Source organism: Amphibalanus amphitrite, unplaced genomic scaffold (assembly GCF_019059575.1).
Source record: "Amphibalanus amphitrite isolate SeventyFive unplaced genomic scaffold, NRLGWU_Aamphi_draft 000228F_arrow, whole genome shotgun sequence".
Taxonomy (NCBI): Eukaryota; Metazoa; Arthropoda; class Thecostraca; order Balanomorpha; family Balanidae; genus Amphibalanus; species Amphibalanus amphitrite.
Window position 1 is genome coordinate 205,628 of NW_024881723.1, and position 22,251 is coordinate 227,878.

General features: G+C 54.3%; 1 protein-coding gene across 2 annotated transcripts in view; it reads left to right on the forward strand.

Moving 5' to 3' along the window:
• Positions 1-18,397: 18,397 nt before the first annotated feature.
• The window catches only part of LOC122385701 (vacuolar protein sorting-associated protein 35-like), a 38,249-nt gene continuing 34,395 nt past the window's right edge, over positions 18,398-22,251 (forward strand). Inside the window, exon 1 of one of the 2 annotated variants that reach the window (XM_043374149.1) lies at positions 18,398-18,486. Coding sequence is in view for 1 of the 2 variants with exons in the window: in XM_043374148.1 (XP_043230083.1) it covers positions 19,554-19,556 (3 nt within the window). In the remaining variant the exon portion in view is untranslated. Of the gene's footprint in view, positions 18,487-19,381; positions 19,557-22,251 lie in introns of those variants that run through there. The other variant, XM_043374148.1, reaches the window with a different exon arrangement.

The following is a 22,251-nucleotide window of genomic DNA, read 5'->3' on the forward strand; positions in this document are numbered from 1 at the left end:
AAATCCTCTATTTTTGGCAGCTTTTGCCCCCCGCAGACCAAACCATTGGCCTTAGGTCAAATCTGAAAGAATTACACAGACAGAGCCTTAAAAGAGCTATCGAATGCGCTTTTCCGCGGCGCTGTAGCTCGATCAGCTCCTGAGCAATGCTCCGGTTTGTCGAAAGTTATCAATTTGCATCACTAGAAGATGCCAATTGCTCACGCCTAGCTTTTCTGTCCCCAGACCGCTCCCTGGCAGAAACCCACCGGGTGAACTGCCAGAGCCGCCTCCCGTCTCCTTAGGAGTGACACAGCGCACAGGCGACTCCTCCCTCCTGAGAAACGACAGAGCCTAGAGGTCACTTCTTCTTTCTGAGGGAGGGAGGGAGGGAGGGAGGAGTAAGGATACGTTCTTGAGGAGTATTCGCTCCTGAGGACCGAGGATTCGGCACAGAGGCGCCCCCCCCCCCCGCGCGCCGGAGCCCACAGCACGGAGCCGCTCCCCGTCAGGCCGAATTCCGTGGCCCGGCGCGGCGGCTCTGCGGGCCTCCGTGGCCGGCGCTGTGCGGCCACCGGCGGCACCCGGTGGTATCGATTTTAGCCGGCGGTTCCACACGGGAGATAGGAGCGGCGGCGGCGGCGGCGCCGCCGCTGAATGGTGACCCGGGTCTGGCAGCGGCAGATCAGGGCTGCGATCGCCGGCCGGCCGGCGGGCACGGCACCGCCCCGGGCGCCGTCCGGAGAGCGGGAGCTCCGGCCCGCTCCTCGACAGGCCCCTCCACGGTCAGTGGCGCTCTCAGCAGACATGGGAGCGCCGACGGACCGCCGGGGTCACGGTCAGCGCCGACGGACCGCCCGGGTCACGGTCAGCGCCCACTGACCGCCCGGGTCACGGTCAGCGCCCACTGACCGCCGGGGTCACGGTCAGCGCCCACTGACCGCCCAGGTCACGGTCAGCGCCGACTGATCGCCGGGGTCACGGTCAGCGCCGACTGACCGCCCGGCTCACGGTCAGCGCCCACTGACCGCCCGGGTCACGGTCAGCGCCCACTGACCGCCCGGGTCACGGTCAGCGCCGACGGACCGCCCGGGTCACGGTCAGCGCCGACTGACCGCCCGGGTCACGGTCAGCGCCCACTGACCGCCCGAGTCACGGTCAGCCCGCATCGCCGGCTGGGGATAGGTGGGCTGCAATGAGGCCACCCAAATGAATTGGTTCGTCGGCAGAGCTGGCAGCTCAGAACCCATGTCCTCTGGACGGTGACACGCCGATAGCAGGTCAGTTCCCCGGCAGCCGACAGCCCTGGGAGGGGATCAGCTCACTGCGACACAACAGGGGTCAGATCCCATAATCTGCACCAGGGCGCACCAGGCGTTGGCACAACGATACGCCAGAGTCAGAACCAAGACACAGCTCGAACCTGATTGCAGTCTGCCCGACCTATATTCCAACATGGTACTCCAGTACATACAAGCACTTCATCGATGGCAGGGACGAGCCCGATGGGAAATTAACCCACGGTAGACATTGCGTGGATCGAACCTCGCTTTGAGAAGAGGATCAAGGAAGAAAATGTCTCCGAAAATAAGTCAAGCGGCACTTCAAAAAGCCCGAGTTAACGACTGAAGAGGATCATTCGCAATCAAGACAGCCGGTGGAGTGCCTAGCTGAGCACCCAGTGATACTTGACCTCGGCGACGGCCCCCGAGGCGGACGGGGGTGGATCAGAGAGGAGGGGGGGGGGGTGTATAACGACGCCCGGCCGGCACCATCCGACGGCTCATCCGTCAATACTAATGTCGTCGCCGGCGGCGGGCCGACGCTCGGCGCTCCTCCCGAGCGGAAAGGAGGACACGGTCCCGGGCCGAGCCGGGCCGGCCGAAACACGACCAGGCCCCGTGCCACCCCGCAGTGACCCGCCGCGCCCACAGCGGCCAATGAGGCCTCGGTGGCTCACACACCGGCGTAACAGGTAGCAGATGTCGCCAGGGAATATTGCAGCTCAGATGACTATTCTAGCTCTTAAGCAGAATCCCAGTCGATTGTGTGAAAAACAGCAGACGCCGGAGGGAAGCATCGGAAGATATCCGGCGATGTGACCAGCTCGCCGGCAGGCTCCGTTTGCTGCAGTGAGCGCCCGGTGGACGGTACCCCACTCGGTTTGCTGCAGTGAGCGCCCGGTGGACGGTACTCCACTCGGTTTGCTGCAGTGAGCGCCCGGTGGACGGTACTCCACTCGGTTTGCTGTAGTGAGTGCCCGGTGGACGGTACTCCACTCGGCTTGCTGCAGCGAGCGCCCGGTGAACGGCACTCCACTCGGTTTGCTGCAGCGAGTGCCCGGTGGACGGTACCCCACTCGGTGAGCGCCCGGTGGACGGCACTCCACTCGGTGAGCGCCCGATGGACGGTACTCCACTCGGTGAGCGCCCGGTGGACGGTACTCCACTCGGTGAGCGCCCGGTGGACGGTACTCCACTCGGTGAGCGCCCGATGGACGGTACTCCACTCGGTGAGCGCCCGGTGGACGGTACTCCACTCGGTGAGCGCCCGGTGGACGGTACTCCACTCGGTGAGCGCCCGGTGGACGGTACTCCACTCGGTGAGCGCCCGATGGACGGTACTCCACTCGGTGAGCGCCCGATGGACGGTACTCCACTCGGTGAGCGCCCGGTGGACGGTACTCCACTCGGTGAGCGCCCGGTGGACGGTACTCCACTCAGTTTGCTGCAGTGAGCGCCCGGTGGACGGTACTCCACTCTGTTTGCTGCAGTGAGTGCCCGGTGGACGGTACCCCACTCAGTTTGCTGCAGTGCGCACCCGGTGGACGTCACCCCACCCACAGCTCTGCTCGCCATCAGTTCACCCGGCGCGGTGCCTCAGTCCCCCAGAGCTGGGCACAGGGCGTTTGTCGGGCCGGGCCAGCTCAGACTGTCTCAGACTGTAGGTATGTCACCCCTCAGACTGTCTCAGACTGTAGGTATGTCACCCCGCAGACTGTGGGGTGACCCCATACACCCTTCCGTCGCACAGGATACATGGCGTATCGGACCAGCTCCGTCCGGCAGCCCGCGGTTGCACGGCGCCGCTGGTGGTCTGAGGCGGCCGCAGTAGCCGGGAGGCGGCGGTCACCGCCGGCCACTGTGGCCGGGAGGCGGCCAGCACCGCCGGCCGCAGTGGCCGGGAGGCGGCCAGCACCGCCGGCCGCAGTGGCCGGGAGGCGGCCGTCACCGCCGGCCACTGTGGCCGGGAGACGGCCAGCACCGCCGGCCGCAGTGGCCGGGAGGCGGCCGTCACCGCCGGACACTGTGGCCGGGAGGCGGCCATCACCGCCGGACACTGTGGCCGGGAGGCGGCCATCACCGCCGGCCACTCTGTGGTACTGCGGTCCGGCCGGCTGTGTCACAACGGCACTGCATCTGTGACCCGGCCGCCTGAGTCACAGCCTGCGGAACAGCGCCACCGGGGCGTCTCGTCTCCCACGGCAGCGCTGCCGTGTTTGTCCCCCGGCCGGCCGGTGTTTATAGAGAGCCACCTCAGCGGGATGCAGCAGCCCCACTGGTGTGTGTACTGACAGCGGGGGGCGACACGGACTTCCCACGGCAGAGGATGAGTCAGAGACACAGACAATGACAGAGACAGAGACAGGAACAGAGAGACAGAGACAGGAACAGAGAGACAGAGAAAGAGACAGAGACAGAGACAACGACAGACAGAGGCAGACAGAGACAGACAGACAGACAGACAGACAGACAGACAGACAGACAGACAGACAGACAGACAGACAGACAGACAGACAGACAGACAGACAGACAGACAGACAGACAGACAGACAGACAGACAGACAGACAGACAGACAGACAGACAGACAGACAGACAGACAGACAGACAGACAGACAGACAGACAGACAGACAGACAGACAGACAGACAGACAGACAGACAGACAGACAGACAGACAGACAGACAGACAGACAGACAGACAGACAGACAGACAGACAGACAGACAGACAGACAGACAGACAGACAGACAGACAGACAGACGAACGGACACCTGCTCGCTCCTCGGCGCCGCAGTGGCAGGTGCGTTTGTCTCGATAACGGTAATGATGACTGATGGGCGCCTGGTCACTGCCGGGCCGCACCGAAAGCCGGCCTCGGAGACTATAAGGGAGATATATGAGAAAAGGAACACGAGCGCATTACGACCTCGAGCGCATCCACCCGACGGCGGATCCGACGGCCAACACCGGACGAATCGAACCGTCAGCACCGGACAGTCGGCACCGGACACTGTCCGGTGGCTGCTGTCAGGCGGACAGCAGAGCCAGACGGCGACACAGGACAGTCGGCACCGGACGGAGGTGCCGAACTGTCAGCACCGGACAGTCTAAGCACCGGCTGGACGACCAGCACCGGACGGCAGCACCGGAGGGACGACCAGCACCGGACGGCAGCACCGGACGGCTCATTTGAATGCGGCCCGAGATCGCCGTGTCGGCACGGCCCCTCGGTAGCTTTCAAATGTCGCTATTTCAATCTGCACGGGCCCGCAGGATGTATGATTATTTTAGTCACGAAGTCCGACAATAGCGCGGATCAGTGGCGGGTCCGGAATCCAGCCCTGACACCGAGCTCCGGACCGCCGCGGCGAATTATCCGTATATCTATGCGGCTACTATCCGGCCGCGGCCGGGGCGGCGGGGCGCCCTGACCAGCCGGAGCCCAGCGCGCAGCGTCAGCTAGGGCTGGCGGACTGGGGGCCGACCCTTTCACTGTCCGACTCGCCCCCGCGTGCCTGTCGCGTGCTGGTGAGAAGCTGCGGCGGTGAGAGCCCGCGGCGGGCGTTGAGGGCGGCGCCGATACTCTGCGGCTGTGGACAGTGCAGTGAGAGCCGGCGGCTGCTGAGCGGTACTCTGCGACCGGTGTGAGCGGTACGCGCCGATACTCTGCGGCCGATGTGAGCGGTACTCCCCGATACTCTGCGGCCGGTGTGAGCGTCTCGCGCCACTGACCCCCGGGGGGAGGGGAGAGAGAGGACAGGACGGTGGCGGTGCCAGCCCTGCGGTCAGCACTCGGTCACACCCGGCCCCTCTCCCCTCTGTCCTCCCCCAGTGGAGGGCGGACCGCCTCCACATCACCGCCTTATGTATGCATTGGGGCCGAGCGATGGGTGTGTAACAACCACAATCCGATAGCACACCGAGCGCGACTCCACTGGATGGCGCGATAGGCTGATGGGAGGTGAACAATGCCAAGATCCCACGCCAGACACGCTGAAAGAAACGCATAGCTTCATTAGTGTCACAGCGAAAGGTCCGATGAACAAGCTGGTGTTAGAAACCTCGGAAACAGAGCGTCACATCGTACACCCGAATAGGTAAATTAATAACGTAACTATCCCATCAAATGGTCGACAACTGGAACAGTGCTGGATTTATTGCTTTACTTATCATCTGAATGGCTCTATAAGAGCTGACATTCGATGGAACAGAGTTCGTGTCAGTCAGCTGACCACTCGGTGGGACCGTGTCAGATGCAGCTCGGTGGGAAGTGTCAGTCGGTGGAACGGTGTCAGCTGACCGCTGTGTGGGACCGTGTCGGATGACAGCTCGGTGGGACAGTGTCAGATGCAGCTCGGTGGGAAGTGTCAGTCGGTGGGACAGTGTCAGTCAACTGACCGCCGTGTGGGACCATGTCAGCTGACTGCTGTATGGGACAGTGTCAGCTGGCCGCTGTGTGGGCCGCGGCCATGTCAGCTGACCGCAGCGTGGGACCGTTTCAGCTATGCTCACCAGGCCCCTCACCGGCTCGGCAGGCTCTAAACCGCCAGCGAGCTGCCAGATGCGCTCGTAACCCGACGGGCAGACACTTTCCCGAGTGGAGTATCGCCCAAAAATGTGCGGCCGCTCGTCGACGCTGGTTTAAGGCTCCGCCGGCTCAGCCAGCATTGGCTGGTGGGCGATGGTGCCCAAATGCCGGCACTGGCGGCGGTGGGCGGTGGACGGTGGGCGGAGGGCGATATGAAAGCGGAAGGCGATATGGAAGCGGACAGTCATAGTGATGCCGCGCTTCACCCAAAAATTGAAAGTGAGAAACATCTAGAATGCGACGCACTGCGAAGTACCTGAAGGCCCATGCCTCATATAAAGTTCAAAGAGCTACTGTGTCACCGTCTTAGGCCGGTGTGACCGCAGCTGTTACCGGTGTGACCGCAGCTGTTACCGGTGTGACCGCAGCCGTTACCGTTGTGACCGCAGCCGTTACCGGTGTGACCGCAGCTGTTACCGGTGTGACCGCAGCTGTTACCGGTGTGACCGCAGCTGTTACCGGTGTGACCGATGGCGGTTCCCTGGTCGGCGCTCGGCCCTACGGTTCCACCGACGGTCGGCGCGGCGCCTCGCCTGTCCTCCCACTGAACGCCGGCCACAGCTAACGAGAGGTTGGCACGGCAGGTCGAGGGAGCCGTCAGTGGAACACGCACCTGCCACCACCCTACCAGTGGCGACCGACCGGAGACAGCGCGGGGGGCGGCAGAGGGACGGCAGAGCCATCACCGACAGTAGTGAAACTCGGAGAAAGGGTGCTCCGCCTCTAATGGAGGGTCATAACCAATGCTTGGATAAAGCATTTAAAGCTTCGACTGGGGAATTATTTCATAAAAATACAAAATAATATCAAGTGAAAGAAAAAAGCGTTAACGACAGTCACAAAAGTGAGATATTCTTTCATGGGTTTGTTATTTTCACCTCCCAAAGAAGGTTGATGCTGCACATTTCCCTTCATTATTCACTGATAAAAATTTTGACACCCCACATCTACGACGACTCCATGTTTTAGAGTCGAGTGCATAGATTTTGGTGTCCGACTCCAAAATGTATGGTCATTGACCCCATCGTTTGGCGTCGGTTTCCGACGAAGCCAAAATATGGTGTCCTCCTGAGAGGGTCATGACACCCTTAAATCGGATCAGTGAGCTCTGCGAGGGTGTCCGACACCAGAACGGCAATAGTTGACGCCTTTGTTGGGGAGTTGGCTATCTTTAAAAGGGAGTCGTGCATCTGAGCAAGGGAGTAAGACACCCCTTTATGAGAGTCAAGTTAAAATGAGGTGTCTTGACTCTACGTTATTGCACTCACTTAACATGGAGTCGAGACTCCTTTTACACATTTGACTCCCATAAAAGGTGCTTTACTCTCTTGCCAAAATATCTGACTCCTCATCAAAGAAGGATGACTCTCTTTTGAACGTAGGTGACTACCTTTGGAGAATAAGTGATTCCCTTTTGAAACTGTGTGACTCTCGTTTGAAAATGAGTGACTCCCTTTTTAACATGTGCGACTCGCCCTAAAAATGTGCAACTCCCTTTTCGAGAGGTACAACTCCTTTTTTGAAATGTGCGAATCCCTTTTGAGTTAGGTACGATTTTCTTTTAAGATATGTACGACGCCATATATATAGTTTACATATAGGTATGACTCGCTTTTGAAGGTGTACGACTCCCTGTTGAATGATCCCTCATGATCTACCACTCCCTTTTGAAAACTTCCATTGATGTACGGCTTTCTTTTAAAGAACTACGACTAAATACCTCGCTGAAGATATGTCTAACAAAAGTGTGACGTTTCATTACGGGAACGTTAAACTCTAACAGAAAAAGTATACTCCCTATTTAAGGTTTCAGACTCCTCTACGACTCCTTTAAACGGATGTTATATAGGTGGCGCTGCTATCGTGCTGTTACTGAAAGTTTTACTTTTTCTCATAGATGTCGCTGATTGTGACAGTCTTTTTTTGCGTCGAACTTTCCGCGTTTTGTCTGTAGGTTTGACGTTCCTTGTCTTTCTTACATCATTTTCATCAGTTTGGCAGTTTGAGATTTAGGACTGGCCCATCACAACTTCTGTATGATGTAAGATGATTGTGTGGTAATGCTTTGACGGCTAAAACTCGGTGACAAGATTCATGTTGCATATAATAAAGCTTAATACTTGCATGTGCGTGGTTATACTGATTAGACTCCAATCTTGGAGTCAAATCAAAGTTTGCAGACCGGATGTGGACATTGGAGTCATATCTAGAGATCTTCCGAGAACTATACCTTGGAATTTCTCAGGATATGATGGAAATGGAAGACATCTATACATGTCACGGTGACAACAGTGAATGACGGCACCGTGGTTTGCTGTTTCGCTAAAAAATGGTGAAACACCAAATAAGACGATTCTGCTGAAGCGCGTCGCGCGTAGGGATATTTGACACCTTTAGGAAGATAACACTCCAGAAAAGTGTCATTTGCACCTCGGTAGGGGGTAATTCAAGAGAGCTATGACTCCATTTAAGGTGATATGCCAAAAAGTCCGCCCCATAGGAGTGTCAAAATACCCTCTTTTGGGGCATCATTACCCCAAAAGAAAGAGTCCTAAGGGGAGTCGTGACTCTATTTATGGTGACATGCCAAAAAGTCCGCCCCACAGGGGTGTCAAAAAACTCTCTTTTGGGGCATCCAAACTCCGAAATCAAGAGTCCAAGTACGCCAATAAACGGCGTTCACGGACACCATATTACGGTGTTATGATGCCCCAAAAGAGAGTTTGTTTGACACCCCCGTGGGGCGGACTTTTTGGCAGAGTCACCCTACCCCCCATTTGGTGTCATTTTTTCTTTCAGTGTTCATTCACATTTCTGACGACTCTCTTCTCTCGGAATGGAGTCCCATTTCCAGAGGTGGCGTGCGCCATTCAATATGACGTCATCATTATCGGGTGGGTCCGACCTATGCAGGGAGGCGGTCACCTGTCAGTGCTGATCACGGACAGGCGCCGGCTCAGTACTAATTCAGCGGCGCCGATAACAGCCGCCACTGATGGTAAACATCGCTCAGCACCCGGCCACCGCGCGCTAATGTGCCGCTCCAACGCGACCCAGCGGCGTGAGGATACAGTCGGCCGGGGCCGTAAACGTCAGGGAGGACACGCACGGAGCGAGCCGGCCCTCAGTCACAGCTCTCTTCGTGACGTGCGGCAAACATGCACATTTCTTAAACGACGAAATGATATCATGACCGCACAAAAAAACGAAATTACGTGTATGTCGAAATTACACGGATGCCGGGTAGTAGCTACATCCCAGCAAATCGTGTGCGTTAACACGTCTATGTTCTTTCACTCTACATCAGTAATCAGAAAAGCTGTGCCTCTTCCGACACGGTATCCGCCCCGTTTCAACACGGTATCCCCCTGTAACCTGCGGGGACAGATCCCCGGGCCCGGTACCAGCCCTGTGCCCAGTGGAGACCCACCCTGCCCCGCGGACCCACCCTGTGACCCCCCGCGGACCCACGGGGACCCCTCAGCCGCGGGGACCGGCGCCACTCACCGTTTGTTCTCTTCTCGTCCTCGGCTGCATGGGCACAAAGGAGCGCCGATTAGACACGCGCATCAAACAGACTGCGGACTCAGTGAAGGACCACGTCCCCAGCCCAACGGCGCCGGCGGCAGCCCGCTCAATGAACGGCCCTCGTCACACTAATCTCAGGGCGCGAGAAATACGAGCTCTGACTTCTGAGTAAGGCAAAATCTATCCTAAAAGGACCAGAATGTCACTAAAAATACACGATTAACTCATGACCATCTAAAAGAAATAGCAAATTTCCTATAGAAGACATTACAGCCAAAAGAACACTCCGAACCCCGTGCAGACGCTGGATATGCCCGTAGCAAAACCACCACGGCCGGCGGCCGCCACCCCAAAATGTGAACAGAATATTCACATAACCAGCTCAAGCACATCCAACTGACCAATGTGCTCATTACAAGTGCGAACACACAACATGCACACCGGGTAACAATGAAAGGTGACTCCCACGCCGGGAGGCATGCTGGAAAACTTGTGCCGAACAAGAAAACGTCCCAGCATGCAGGCACTAGCGCCAGGTGACGGGGTGGCCAACACAGAAACTAGAGTTGGCTAGGTGGCAGCAGCTACCGGGCTCCCGGAGGTACGCTGATCGCTATCATTTGACGCCGAGGCTCGGAAGCCGCGGAGCGATTTTCGCCGTGAATTTATCACACGCGCTTCATTACCCCGCGAGTGCAGGTGTCAGGTTCCCGGGAGCTTTGACGTCAGGTCGGCAGATAGTGGTCCGCCGGGTCGGCGGCTCGATTAGCGGCGCGCTCCGAGCGGCGCGCGCCCGGTGTTATTTTCCTGTGGCGCCGAGTCGCCGGGACCGTGCCGGACTGGTCTGGGCGGTGGCGATTGGCACAGATATCAGTCGGTGGGGGGGGGGGGGCGTGCTGCCGCACTGTCACGGCTGGAAACACGGCCCGTGTGACCGCCCAGGAACCGCGCCGGTCCGAACCGGGTGAAACGGACCGAGCTCAATACGAGTGGGGGCGAATAGCTACCCCAGGACAAATTAGCACAATCAAGGATGCACGCTGCTCGCGTCAACAAATAAGAACCATAGCGATCCATCGGAAGTCATAACACAAAATCATTATTTCAGACAAAATAAATGTGTTAGTTTACCGCATTATTTGTGATTCAAAATGGATGGTTCCGTATGGTTTCGCAGGTTTAGTAACGGAGCTGAAGTTGTCACTTATGGCAGGAATGGTTCGCCATGCAGTCTACAGTCACACCTTCCAAAAGGGCAGGACCTTTCCAAGGTTCCTTTGACATCGAGTCGTCAAAGGAGTTTTGCTAATTGGAGCTAATGGAAAGGAAAGGTCCGTTTCTCGTTCTGTAATAGAATACCACAGCATCGTGACGTATGTGTGCGCCACTAACTATGTGACGGCCGCAGTTCCGTACCGCCGTGCGCACTTACGGGCGTTATTACGGTATTTCATTTTCCTGCCTGTGCTACGCAATTATTCAACTTATGCTGGTATGTCGGCACTCGGCCAAAGCTCCGGAGATGATGGTAGCATAACTTACGGGCGATGCTGAGTAGTTTTCCATTTTCCAGTTTCTGCGGCGGTTTCCAAACATTCCCCGTTTCAAAATCAGAAGAAGTTACGATAAGAAGTAAGGAAATTGGGATCTCTGGAGATCGCATTCGGTTTGATATTTACGATTTCACCGCTTCCTCAAACCTTATGCTCCGTTGCCTTTGTTTCCATACGAGGATGTGTGTTGTCAGAAGTGTCTAACACCCTTCGCTCTTCCCTCCCCTTTATAATTGGGGGAGAGCCGACAGGAGATCTCATGTCAGACTCAGATAGGGAAACGAGAGGGCACGGAACGCCATCATCAACCTTTTAACCCTCGCCCATGTAGGGGGGGGGGGTTGGTGCAACCCCCCCTGAGGTTTTTCTTAGCTACACGCCGAACCGTTTCAGATAGCCTGCTCAAATTTTCAGTACCCTTTGGGGCATCCTTTGCGCAACTTTTGGTATTTTTTTTGTCAAGGTCATGTCAGGTCACGGAGTTATGACGTCATAAAGGGAACAACCTCCGGCCAGATTTACGCTAAATTGGAGATTGCTTCACATTGGTATAAATGCCGACTGACCTGACACACTGATGGATTGTTTTAGAATCACAACTGGCTGATTTGACATTGGCACAATGTCCGTTGACCTTTTGAAGGTTACTCAAGGTCAAGGTAAGGTCAGTGACCTCGGCTGACCTGTAATGACTTCTTGCACTTGTATGCCTTTTCGGGGTATTTTGATGCCCTGAATTCGAAATTGCTATCCATTTCAGGCATCGTCGGCTGTTTCTTGTAGTTCATTTTGGGTCAGGGTCAGGTCAGTGACGTCACACGCCTGACGTGACCCAATGTACAAATGACCTTGCAGACTTCCGATGCTCCCAACGCATCATTTTTAGAGTTATGACACCGAAACACACACCAAACGATAGAGAATTGATCAAGGATCACGATAGTGAAGGTTTTAAGTCGACATCTCTTACCGTTTTGCCGCAATCGGCGCGGAACTCTGAAAAAGTTCGATTTTTCAGAAAATTTGACCTTTGACCGGTCATAAGTAGGTCAAATGTTGACCTAGGACCAAAAAATATACCACCAATCGCGAGGTCTCGTTGAGAGCAATCCGTTGGTCTTTTCCGCTAAGCTCTACGACGCTCCGTTTTCAAACGCCAGGGGGGGTCGCACCAAACCCCCCCCCCCTGCATGGGCGAAGGTGGCAAAACACCGTTTACGGGCGAGGGTTAAATAAACCTACGGTCATGCCTACGGTAATGTGCGAAAGAAACAAACAATTATGGCACTTTCGACCATCAAAAAATCCCTAAATCAGCCAGCTGCTCGACACTACCGGGTACGGGAGCGGTGCCGGAGTAATTGCTGACCGGCTTCCCCGCCGATCGGCTCCAGCGCCCGCGCCGGTTGTGCACTGTGCAGCCCCCCCCCCCCCCCCAGTCCCGCCCGGTCGGCCGGCCCGGCCCGCTGACGTGGCCGCAGCTCGGCCGTGACGTCAGCGCGCGGAGGAGCGGCCCGGCACCGGACGCCCGCACCCATGGCCGACAGTGGCCGGGGCCGCGTCGGCTGCCCGTTACGCGCACACTCACACACTCATAAACCGTTCAGCTAACAGTTCATACAATACAGGCGGGCGGCTATACAGCCGCACTCGCCCCGCATGCACGCCAACAAACTGCATAAAACGACAGACTAGCGTCCGGCCAGAGGCGGCGGGACGTCGCCGGGGGCTCGGCGCTGCTCCAGGGCAGGCCGGGCCGCCTCAGCTCTGGTGAGGTCGGCGCCCGGGCAGGCCGGGAACCCTGGGGAGGACACGCCATAGTGTGACTGCAGGCAGGATGGGGACACAGCGGGCAGGCGGGCTCATAATCCAAGCTTCTAGTTACGAGCGCAACTAAAACTGCCGGGCTGCTGGCGCCGGGGTGCCGGCGGCGGAGGCGGCGGGCGGGGGCGGCCTGCAGTGCCCAGCGGCCGGTCAAACCGCTCCCCAGGTCAGTGCGGCGGGGCGGGCGGGGCGGGGCGGGCGGCGGACATCCACATACGCAGCAAGAGCTCAGTCCGAGTGACCAATCAATAGTGCTGCCGGGGCGGCACAGCCGCGGCCGGCCGACCGAACTGTCCGCCGGCCGTGGGAGCTCAGTGCCGATTACCGACACAGCGGTTCAGTTAGCCTACGGGGCTCAGCACACTACAGACCTATATGAACCGGCCGTCTGTCAAAGGGGCTCAGTCCTGAGCTCACTAGACCATAAGCCAGTCCACACACATTGCTCCAACAGACGGTAAATAACTGTTGAAAATACCCATCTCCAATTTTAGTGTTTTCTGGACCAAAATTTTGCGAGGAATCCGATGGTGTGGTCCCCGAAATCTGAAAAATTTCCATTTTGGAGATAGCACCTATTTTTTGAAAAAATAAATATTCGTCATGCACAAAAGTCAAATACCTAAATTGAAAATATAATGAGTGAATATTTATATTAACACTAGAATGTATCGAACATTAATTAGTGATATATTTTAGCTGAGATGATACTATATCTGCGCATACATGTACATAAACTAGTACATTAACCCTCGCCGGCCGAGAAGGGGTGGGGCGGATGCCGCCTCATAGGGTTTTTTCGCGATAGCTCAAAACACGCTGAAGGAAAACAGCTGAAACTTGGCATACTTAATATTTTATTCAAGCTGGATCTTTTGACACCAACTGCGTTTTCAGGTCAGGTCAGGTCACTGACCTATGACGTCATAAATGAACCTCTGCACGGTCCTCAGAAGTTGCAACTTTGCAACGCCCTCAGTGCCAGAGGAACTTTCACAGGAAGATGAAACTTACAGGACGTAGTATCCTTTAGAGGTCTCACAAATTGTATATCTCAGATTTTTCCCAAATGTCACATGAGGTCAGTTCGGTCACGTGACCTCACCATAATAAGTCAATGGAGGGAAATATGAAAACTGTTATTTTGGCGCCGGAAATTGTCTAAAACCTGTCCCAAGCACATGAAATCGTGGTTTCATGCACTCTTTGTAAGGTCCGATCATGAAACCACGATTTCATGTGCTTGGGATAGTTTTAGATCATTTCCGGCGTCAAAATAACAGTTTCAATATTTCCCCATTGACTTATAATGGTGAGGTCACGTGGCCGACCTGACCTCATGTGACATTTAGGTTAAATCCGAGATAAACAAGTTGTGAAACCTCAGAAGGATACTACGTCCTGTAACTTTCATCTTCCTGTGAAAGTTCCTCTGGCACTGAGGGCATTGCAAAGTTGCAACATCTGAGGACCTCGCAGAGGTTTATTTATGACGTCATAGGTCAGTGACCTGACCTAACCTGAAAACGCAGCTGAGGTCAAAAGATCCAGTTTGAACAAAATATTAGGTATACCAAGTTTCAGCTGTCTACCCTAAGCGAGTTTTAAGCTATCGCGAACAGCCCTATGAGGTGGCACCCGCCCCACCCCTTCTCGGCCGACGAGGGTTAATGTACTAATTCATGTACATGTATGCGCAGATATAGTATCATCTCAGCTAAAATATATCTCTAATTCATGTTCGACACATTCTTGTGTTGTTACCAAAATTAACTCATTATATTTTCAATTTATTTGACTATTATGCCTGACGAATATTTATTTTTTCAAAAAATAGGTGCTATCTCCAAAATGGAAATTTTTCAGATCTCGGGGACCACACCATCGGATTCCTCGCAAAATTTTGGTCCAGAAAACACTAAAATTGGAGATGGGTGTTTTCAAAAGTTATTTACCGTCTTTTGGGGCAATGTGCACAGGATGCCGGCACTGACCGACCACCAGCCCCCCTCCCTCGATACATCGATCGGCGGCGTGCTGGTGGCCGCCGAGATACGGCCAGGTGAGATAGATAGGCCACCTGCCGCACTCGGATAACTCCACTCTGTGGGGGCCGTAAATAAGAAACACGACTCGGAAAACCGGCGAGTCAAGCCACGACAAGCGTGATTGATCTTTTGAATTTAATCTAACTTCGAAGTTACGGATATCAGACCGGAAATATAGCGCACAACAGGACAAATGAATCGCATACAAAATTCGAGTAGCAATAATGAACGAAAGAACAGCTGATTTCATTGTCGCTATGTTACAAACAGCTGTGAATTTCTGCTGGGGCTCTGGACTGGCCTGTGACAGAGGATATCGCCGCGGCCGTCTGACCGGTCGGTCGGCCGCCCACTGATGACCCGCCGCCCATCCGGCAGTGACTTAGGCGCTTTCTCCGCCCGCGCCCGGACCGCTGACGTAACTGCCGGCCGCCGACGCGCCGTCCGCTGCCGGCGCGCCGGGCACCCGGGCCCTGCAGACGGCCTGGCGCTACCGTGCAGGCAGAACGGCCGGCAGCCGAGTGAACAGAAGCTGGGATCACGTTACCCTTCTGGTGGACGTAGGTGGTGGGTCCGAACGGTCCGGAGCTGGACGGTCCCGGCGGTGCCGGCCCCGGTCCCGGCTGGTCGGCCGCGGCGGCGTCGGACGGCTCCTCCTTACCGTCCTCGAGCGCGCCATAAGACGAGTTGGTGCTGGCCGCCGTCACTTTGAACCGCTCCGTCATGGTGGAGGCGCGCCGGCGGCGGCACCGGGCCGCTGCAACACACGGCACACGGCACGGCGTCAGTCACGGCACACGGCACGGCGTCACTGACGGCACACGGCACGGTGTCAGTGACGCCACACGGCACGGTGTCAGTGACGGCACACGGCACGGTGTCAGTGACGGCACACGGCACGGTGTCAGTGACGGCACACGGCACGGCGTCAGTAACGGCACACAGCACGGTGTCAGTCACGGCACGGCCGCACGGCGTCAGTCACGGCACGGTATGAGCCCAGGGGCGCGGTATGACACAGTCATGGCACGACAAGGTCATGTGACGACCACATTCACAATCACGGTTACAGCGCGGTATCTCGGCTGCGGCAGGACACAGCACTTCCAGCCGCGATACGACAAAGCACGGCTACGGTACGACACATCACGGCCACGGTACGACACGGCACGGCCTACTCGGTACGACACGGCACCGGCGAGGGGAGTGGCAGACAAAGAAGGAACAAGGAGGGACCGGCCGCACCGGTAACACGTGAAGTGCCTACCTACAAAAGCCGCTGCACCGGCCGAAAAAAGGCGCTCAGAGTTGTGCACGGAATAGAGACCCAGCGCACGCTACCGAATCGCTGCAGCGGGTACTACGGGGGGGGGGGGGGGGGAGCAGGTTTGCCGAGGTGTCTTGATGGTGTTCAAATGCCCCGGATGCCACTCTTCTAGGATCCGACAGGGTGAAATGCAGCGAAATTCACAGACGGGCAATCGGATAACAGATGATTGAGCCAGAATGCCAGGCTGTGAGAACGCACAGCTTACCGTCGGCTGTCCGGTCGGATAATCAGATACAGGTACAGTCAAACCGACTCAGGCGACAGGTTGGATATCTAACCACGGACATAGCCAGATCGAGTAAGACGCCAGGTAAGATAACAATTAACCACAGACACAGCTAAACCGACTCAGACACAGACTGTCCCAGGCGACAGGTTAGATACCTGATCACGGACACAGTCAGACCGATTTAGACGACATGTTGAATAATCACGGGCACAACCAGACCAACTGAGACGACAAGTTAGATAACAAAGGACACATCTCAACCGAGTCAGACACAGCCAGACCGATCCAAACGACATACCGTAAAGTGGGGCTATTTGAGACAGTGGGGCTATTTGAGACAGTATTTAAAATCGCTATAAAATGAAGATCGTTTGATTTTTTGTGATATTTTTGCTCAGGGAGGTGTGAAATCCAGCAGTAAATCGCCTGAGCAAAAATTAAGCATAAATTTTCAAATGGTTTTTACTTTATAACAATTTTAAATACTGTCTCAAATAGCCCCACTGACTCAAATAGCCCCATCTTACGGTACCAGATAAGCACGACAGGTTAGATAATCACATATACAGCCAGACCGACTCAGTTCGATACCAAATCACGGGCACAGCCACGTCGAGTGAGGCGACATGCTAGAAAACACGGACACAGTCGGACCAACTATCTATCCAACAACTATCGGGTCAGCGGCGCCGCGCCCGATCCTACCGGCGCAAATAAGTCCACCGGCATTGGCACTGCATCAGGAGACACCCACCGATGCCCCCACACCGAACACCGAGTAGCGACCGTTCGATACCGTTTAATTAAACCGGGACCAGATGCATCCACTGAGGGACATGTGGGCCGCTAGTCCGTTTTGCCCCGGCAACTTCGACAACTCAGATTTGGGCCGGTGTAAACGGAACGCCGTCAGAACAGGGGGTTTGGGTCGACATGACTCCATTCCGGTAAGCCAGTCTTTGCCATAGTGTTCCGACGTTGGTAGGTATGGTTTCGAGCCGCCAAGTCCGGCTCTAGTCCAGCTCCCTGCCACGGCGTGATACGGCCAGGTCCGGCTACCTCGTAGCTGCTCTGGCTTTATGTGGCTGAAGTACGGTTGAGGTAAGGCAAGGCTGATGCGGCATAAGTCCGGCCGTGGTACGGCCTGCGGGCGAGCTCTGGGATCGTGTGTCAGCTCCCGTAGAGCCCCAGACGTTGTCCATACTTCACCCAGAGTAAGTGCCAGAGCTAGCCAGAGAACCAGATACAGTCCAGACCCCAGACCAATTTTGCTAGCTGGGTTTGAGGGTTACTAACATTTTCTTTGTCAATAACTTTCAGATAGGGGCATTCAGACTCATGACAGTGATAGTAGCTGTAGTGTGGTTATTGCCTATTGGACTGATGATATAGGTATTGACTACAGAGAGTGACTTATCAGTATATGTTTGAATTTGCCCCAAATGTCCTTTGAGAATATACATACTACCACTAAGATATAAGTAGAAAATAGAATCAGTGTGGTGTGGATTTGGAAGCCCTGCCCCAGCTTCCAAAACCAGGGGTCTAGGTGCCCTCAATTCACTTTTGACACCAGATGAGTCTCATGAATCTCCTGAGTTCCTGACAACCTACAGCTGAAAAGAGCTGGCTGACTACATTTCCTCCTTGCCCATGGGCAACACAGACAACAGGGCATGCACATTATTGCTTGAGAACTGTGCAGTGCTCTTGTACCTACCCAAAAGGAACACCCCAGGCCTCTAAACAAATGCAATTGTTGCAACAATATGTCATTTCCTCTTTTTGCACCCTCTAAAAACTGGACAAATTGGCAAAATAAGAAAGAAAATAATAGCTATATTATAATAGTTTTGACAATATGGTGCAGTTTCTTATATTTTTTTTAGCATAAGGTGAGAAAGGAAGATTTCACCCAGGATCCTATAAGTAAAAATGATCCCCATCAATTAACATTGTAAAGTGACTTCTAGGGAAGTAGGTAGGTATGCCTCTGTATCATCCATTATCCAATAGTACCTACATAGGGGCCAACTTTCTGGATCCAAGTAAGTTGATGCTTCAGGGAACTGGAACAAACAGACACAGAGAGCCAGGTGGTCAACAGTGATTTTTTAAAAGCATAGGTATGTATGGAAAATGTAGAAGCATCACCATCTCAGAACATTTCTGTTCTATATTGATATTGACATGCATGATTATGGGGGTTATGTGAAATTGGACTACAAAACCCTTGCCAGCCACAGCCCTTGATCATCTTGATCTAGCCAGCAATGCAAATAATAATAATTATAATAAACGCACCTCGTAGAAGGTTCCTTTGAGACTTGTACCCACCACCAAGCGAAATCACTTCGCCAAGCAGGTATGTCGGAATCGGCGATGGCACTCGAGCTAGATTTCGGATCCGTCAATCCTTCCACAGCGAACGCAATGAGAAAGTCGCTCACTCTCGCTCTGCTCCAGCTACAGTCCGCAGCTGCAAGCTGGGAAATTTTGAGCGTGAAGTGTGCCTCAGTGCTGCTCAGTGCTTGCTTTAGTGCTACACCAAAACGCTTTTTACACGCCTCACAAGCCACACACCTTCACAAACCTCACTGCACACAATTGCACAACAATACTCCTCAACTTCTAAAAGTTGAATATAAATAAAATATGTCCACTCTACTGTTCGAAGATTACACCACGCAAGCAGTGCGTTCTGCAATCATAGGAAGTGATGGATCAACATGACGTGAGCGTATGCATAGCAAGTACTAAGTATTTCAAAACTTTTTTACTATCCAGCTAAAATTTGCTTTGTTTATCGTTATAATGCTTTAAAAACTGTTTTGAAATCTATATTGACATATGTACAGCTTTTGGAAACCACTGTGAAATGCAAGTATGCATGTATGCAACCAAGTACTACAAAGATCTTCATCTCTATAGTATTTACTACAACTATGACGATAGTTTTCCATTTATGGCGCGTTGTATCAGACAACAGAAATGTGTTCAAAGCCGCCTGACCCGTTTACGATCCTGTATTTTGAACTTGCTGATCTTGATCTTTGATCTTTACCATCGCGGATCTGCTGCAGCTCTTCGGGGTCGCCCCCTTATTTCTTCATATTTCACTCGTGCGATTTGGGCGTAGGGCGAAGCAGGAACATTTTGTTATTGCGCTCCTATATCGTGATAACAATAAAATATGGTAAGTCAACTTGTAGAATCAGAATAGGTCGCATGCACCTGAGGTGGAGGTGCATTTGTGTCAGTGTTATCCAAGTCTAGGACTTCGCCTTTGCATGAAGAACTCAATTATTTGGCTGTTTTCCGTTTAAAAGTGCTGCTGACCAACTGACCTCACCCCATTAGATATAGATTTATCGGTATTAGTAGAGCAGACGTCACACGAAGGTTTTCCGACCAAGGAGAGGCGCTATGCCCGGAGATACTTCTTTCTAACAAAACCTAAACAAACCTAACCTAACCTGACCTAACCTACAACCTACAACCTACAAACCTACAACCTACAAACCTACAACCTAAAAACCTACAACCTACAAACCTACCCTACAACCTACAAACCTGCAGCGCCTCTCCTTGGTTGGAAAACCTTCGTGTGACGTCTGCTCTACCAATGTCCATTTATCTTGGGCAGTACAGCAATAGCACACCAGTTTCAGATAGGAGTATGACCATGACAGCATGCAATTGCACCATGCAAGATCTGCATTCTGCACCATAGCTAGGTACCTACCACAGTCCACAGGCCCAGACTGGGAAAGGATTGATATTACCATTGACATGTCTTGCACAGCAGGCAGATTGTGCCAAGATATTAGCGCAGCATTCAGCATAACTGGTGGTGAATGTAATGTTCATCTGAGGCCACCTGCCCCCCCCCCCCCGAGCCCCCTGGGTTGACATTTGTGACAGCCCTCGGAAGAGATTGGGGCTAAAGTTAGGACCAGACTGGTTGATCTTCGGTCTTCTAGTCGCTAAAGCTGTGACTGGACTTGGAGTGAACCATACTGATACCTGATTGAGGTGACTGGCATTGTAAAGAGTCCTGAAGTGGGGTTTGGAAGGGCTCGAGAAGACTGATCCCGAAGACTGGCACTGGCCAGAGAGTCAACTTGCACATGCCCGGTAATGTAGGGTGCCTGCGTTCATTGGAAGGTAGTTTGTTTGACAAGTCATCTGAAGAGATTACAGGTGAATCACATCCCCATGCCATGATTTGAATCCACTCCGTACTAGAGCACTACAACTGATCTGCACTGCTCCATGGCAAATTCGTTCTGTAATACACCTGATCAGTGACCCAGTAAACATGCCGACGTCGGCCCAACGTCGGTTCAACCTCGGCCCGACATCGGCTGGACGTCGGATATGCCCGCATGTTCCGACGTCCAGTCGAAGTCCAGCCGAGGTCGGGCCGAGGTCGTTTGCCGAGGTTGACGAGATCGTTTGTCGTTGGACCGACGGGGCCGACGTCGGCATGTTTATTGGGACAACGCGCCAAAAATATCAACCGGCGGCGGGATTCGAGCCCCCCAGTCGCCGACGTCGGCATGTTTACTGGGACAACACGCCAAAAACACCAGCCGGCGAAGGGATTCGAACCCCGTGCCATTTGGACGCGAGGTTAGTGCGCTAACCATTGCACCACGCAGGCAGATAGCGAATTTAGTTTGTTTTGTTGCCTTATTCCCTTTCGGTCTGACAAGACCATTTCAGAGCCGGAAGGATGATAGGATGGAGACATTGGTCTTCTTTGCGAGCACCCTGGGTCCAGTTCATACCTTTAGAGTCCCTGGTCCCATTGCTGTTACGTGACACTTTTGGAAAGAGCGACCCCACAATGGATTCATATAGCCACTCTTACACACCTGCACCAACGTTTCCCAAAGTGTCCCTTTGATAAGTAGCACTTTGGCAAAGTGACACTTGCCGACTGGCCTTTCCATATGAACTGGGCCCGGCCCTGGTGAGTTGCCGGGACTGAGTCTGACCAAAGGATAGGCCGAGCAGCCCCCAAGCACTCACCGCACCCGGCTACGGGCGAGCTCGGCTTACGGGCAATCCCAAATGGGATAAAGTTTCCCGTCCAGTCCGGATCAGGGGGTTGCGGCGTGGAGGAAGATTTGAGTTTCTTGAGGATATTTTGAATACAGAAGCTCTTTATGAAACATGAAACATGTATTTTATATTATGTTAACGGTCAAAACAGCGGCCGATGTCGGTCCGACGTCGCCCCGACGTCGGCTGGACCTCAGCAATTGATCTCGGTCCGACGTCGGCCCGACGTCGGCTGGACCTCGGCTGGACGTCGGTACATGCGGGCATATCCGACATCCAGCCGACGTCGTGCCGAGGCTGGACCGACGTCGGGCCGACGTCGGCATGCCGATGCCGAGTTGCCGACGTCACCCCGACGTTGGCCGACGTCGGCATGTTTACTGGGGATCCCTACCAGTATCACACATACCACGGCCAATACACATGGCTTCATGGTAAACCCGCACCGACTGAACTGAGCTATTCTGCAATAAACCCACACTGACTTAGCCGCACTGCGGTAAATGTGCGCCGTTTAACCCTCGCCCTGGCAGGGCATTTTTTATAACACGGCCTGGCAGGGGGGGGGGGGTTGATGCGACCCCCCCTCGCGATTGGCTCCTATGGCACCTAGAAACACCAAATTTGGTAGGTAGGTGGGCCCCCTGGAGTTCTCGCCCCTGTGCAAATTTGGTTGCTCTATCTCAATATTTAGGGGGGTTTTGGGCAGGGTTTCGGAGTCTTGGTAGTCCTCATCCGACTCCGACTCCGACTCCGACTCCGGGCTTCTGACCTACTCCGACTCCGACTCCGACTCCGACTCCGGGTCTGATACAAAGGGC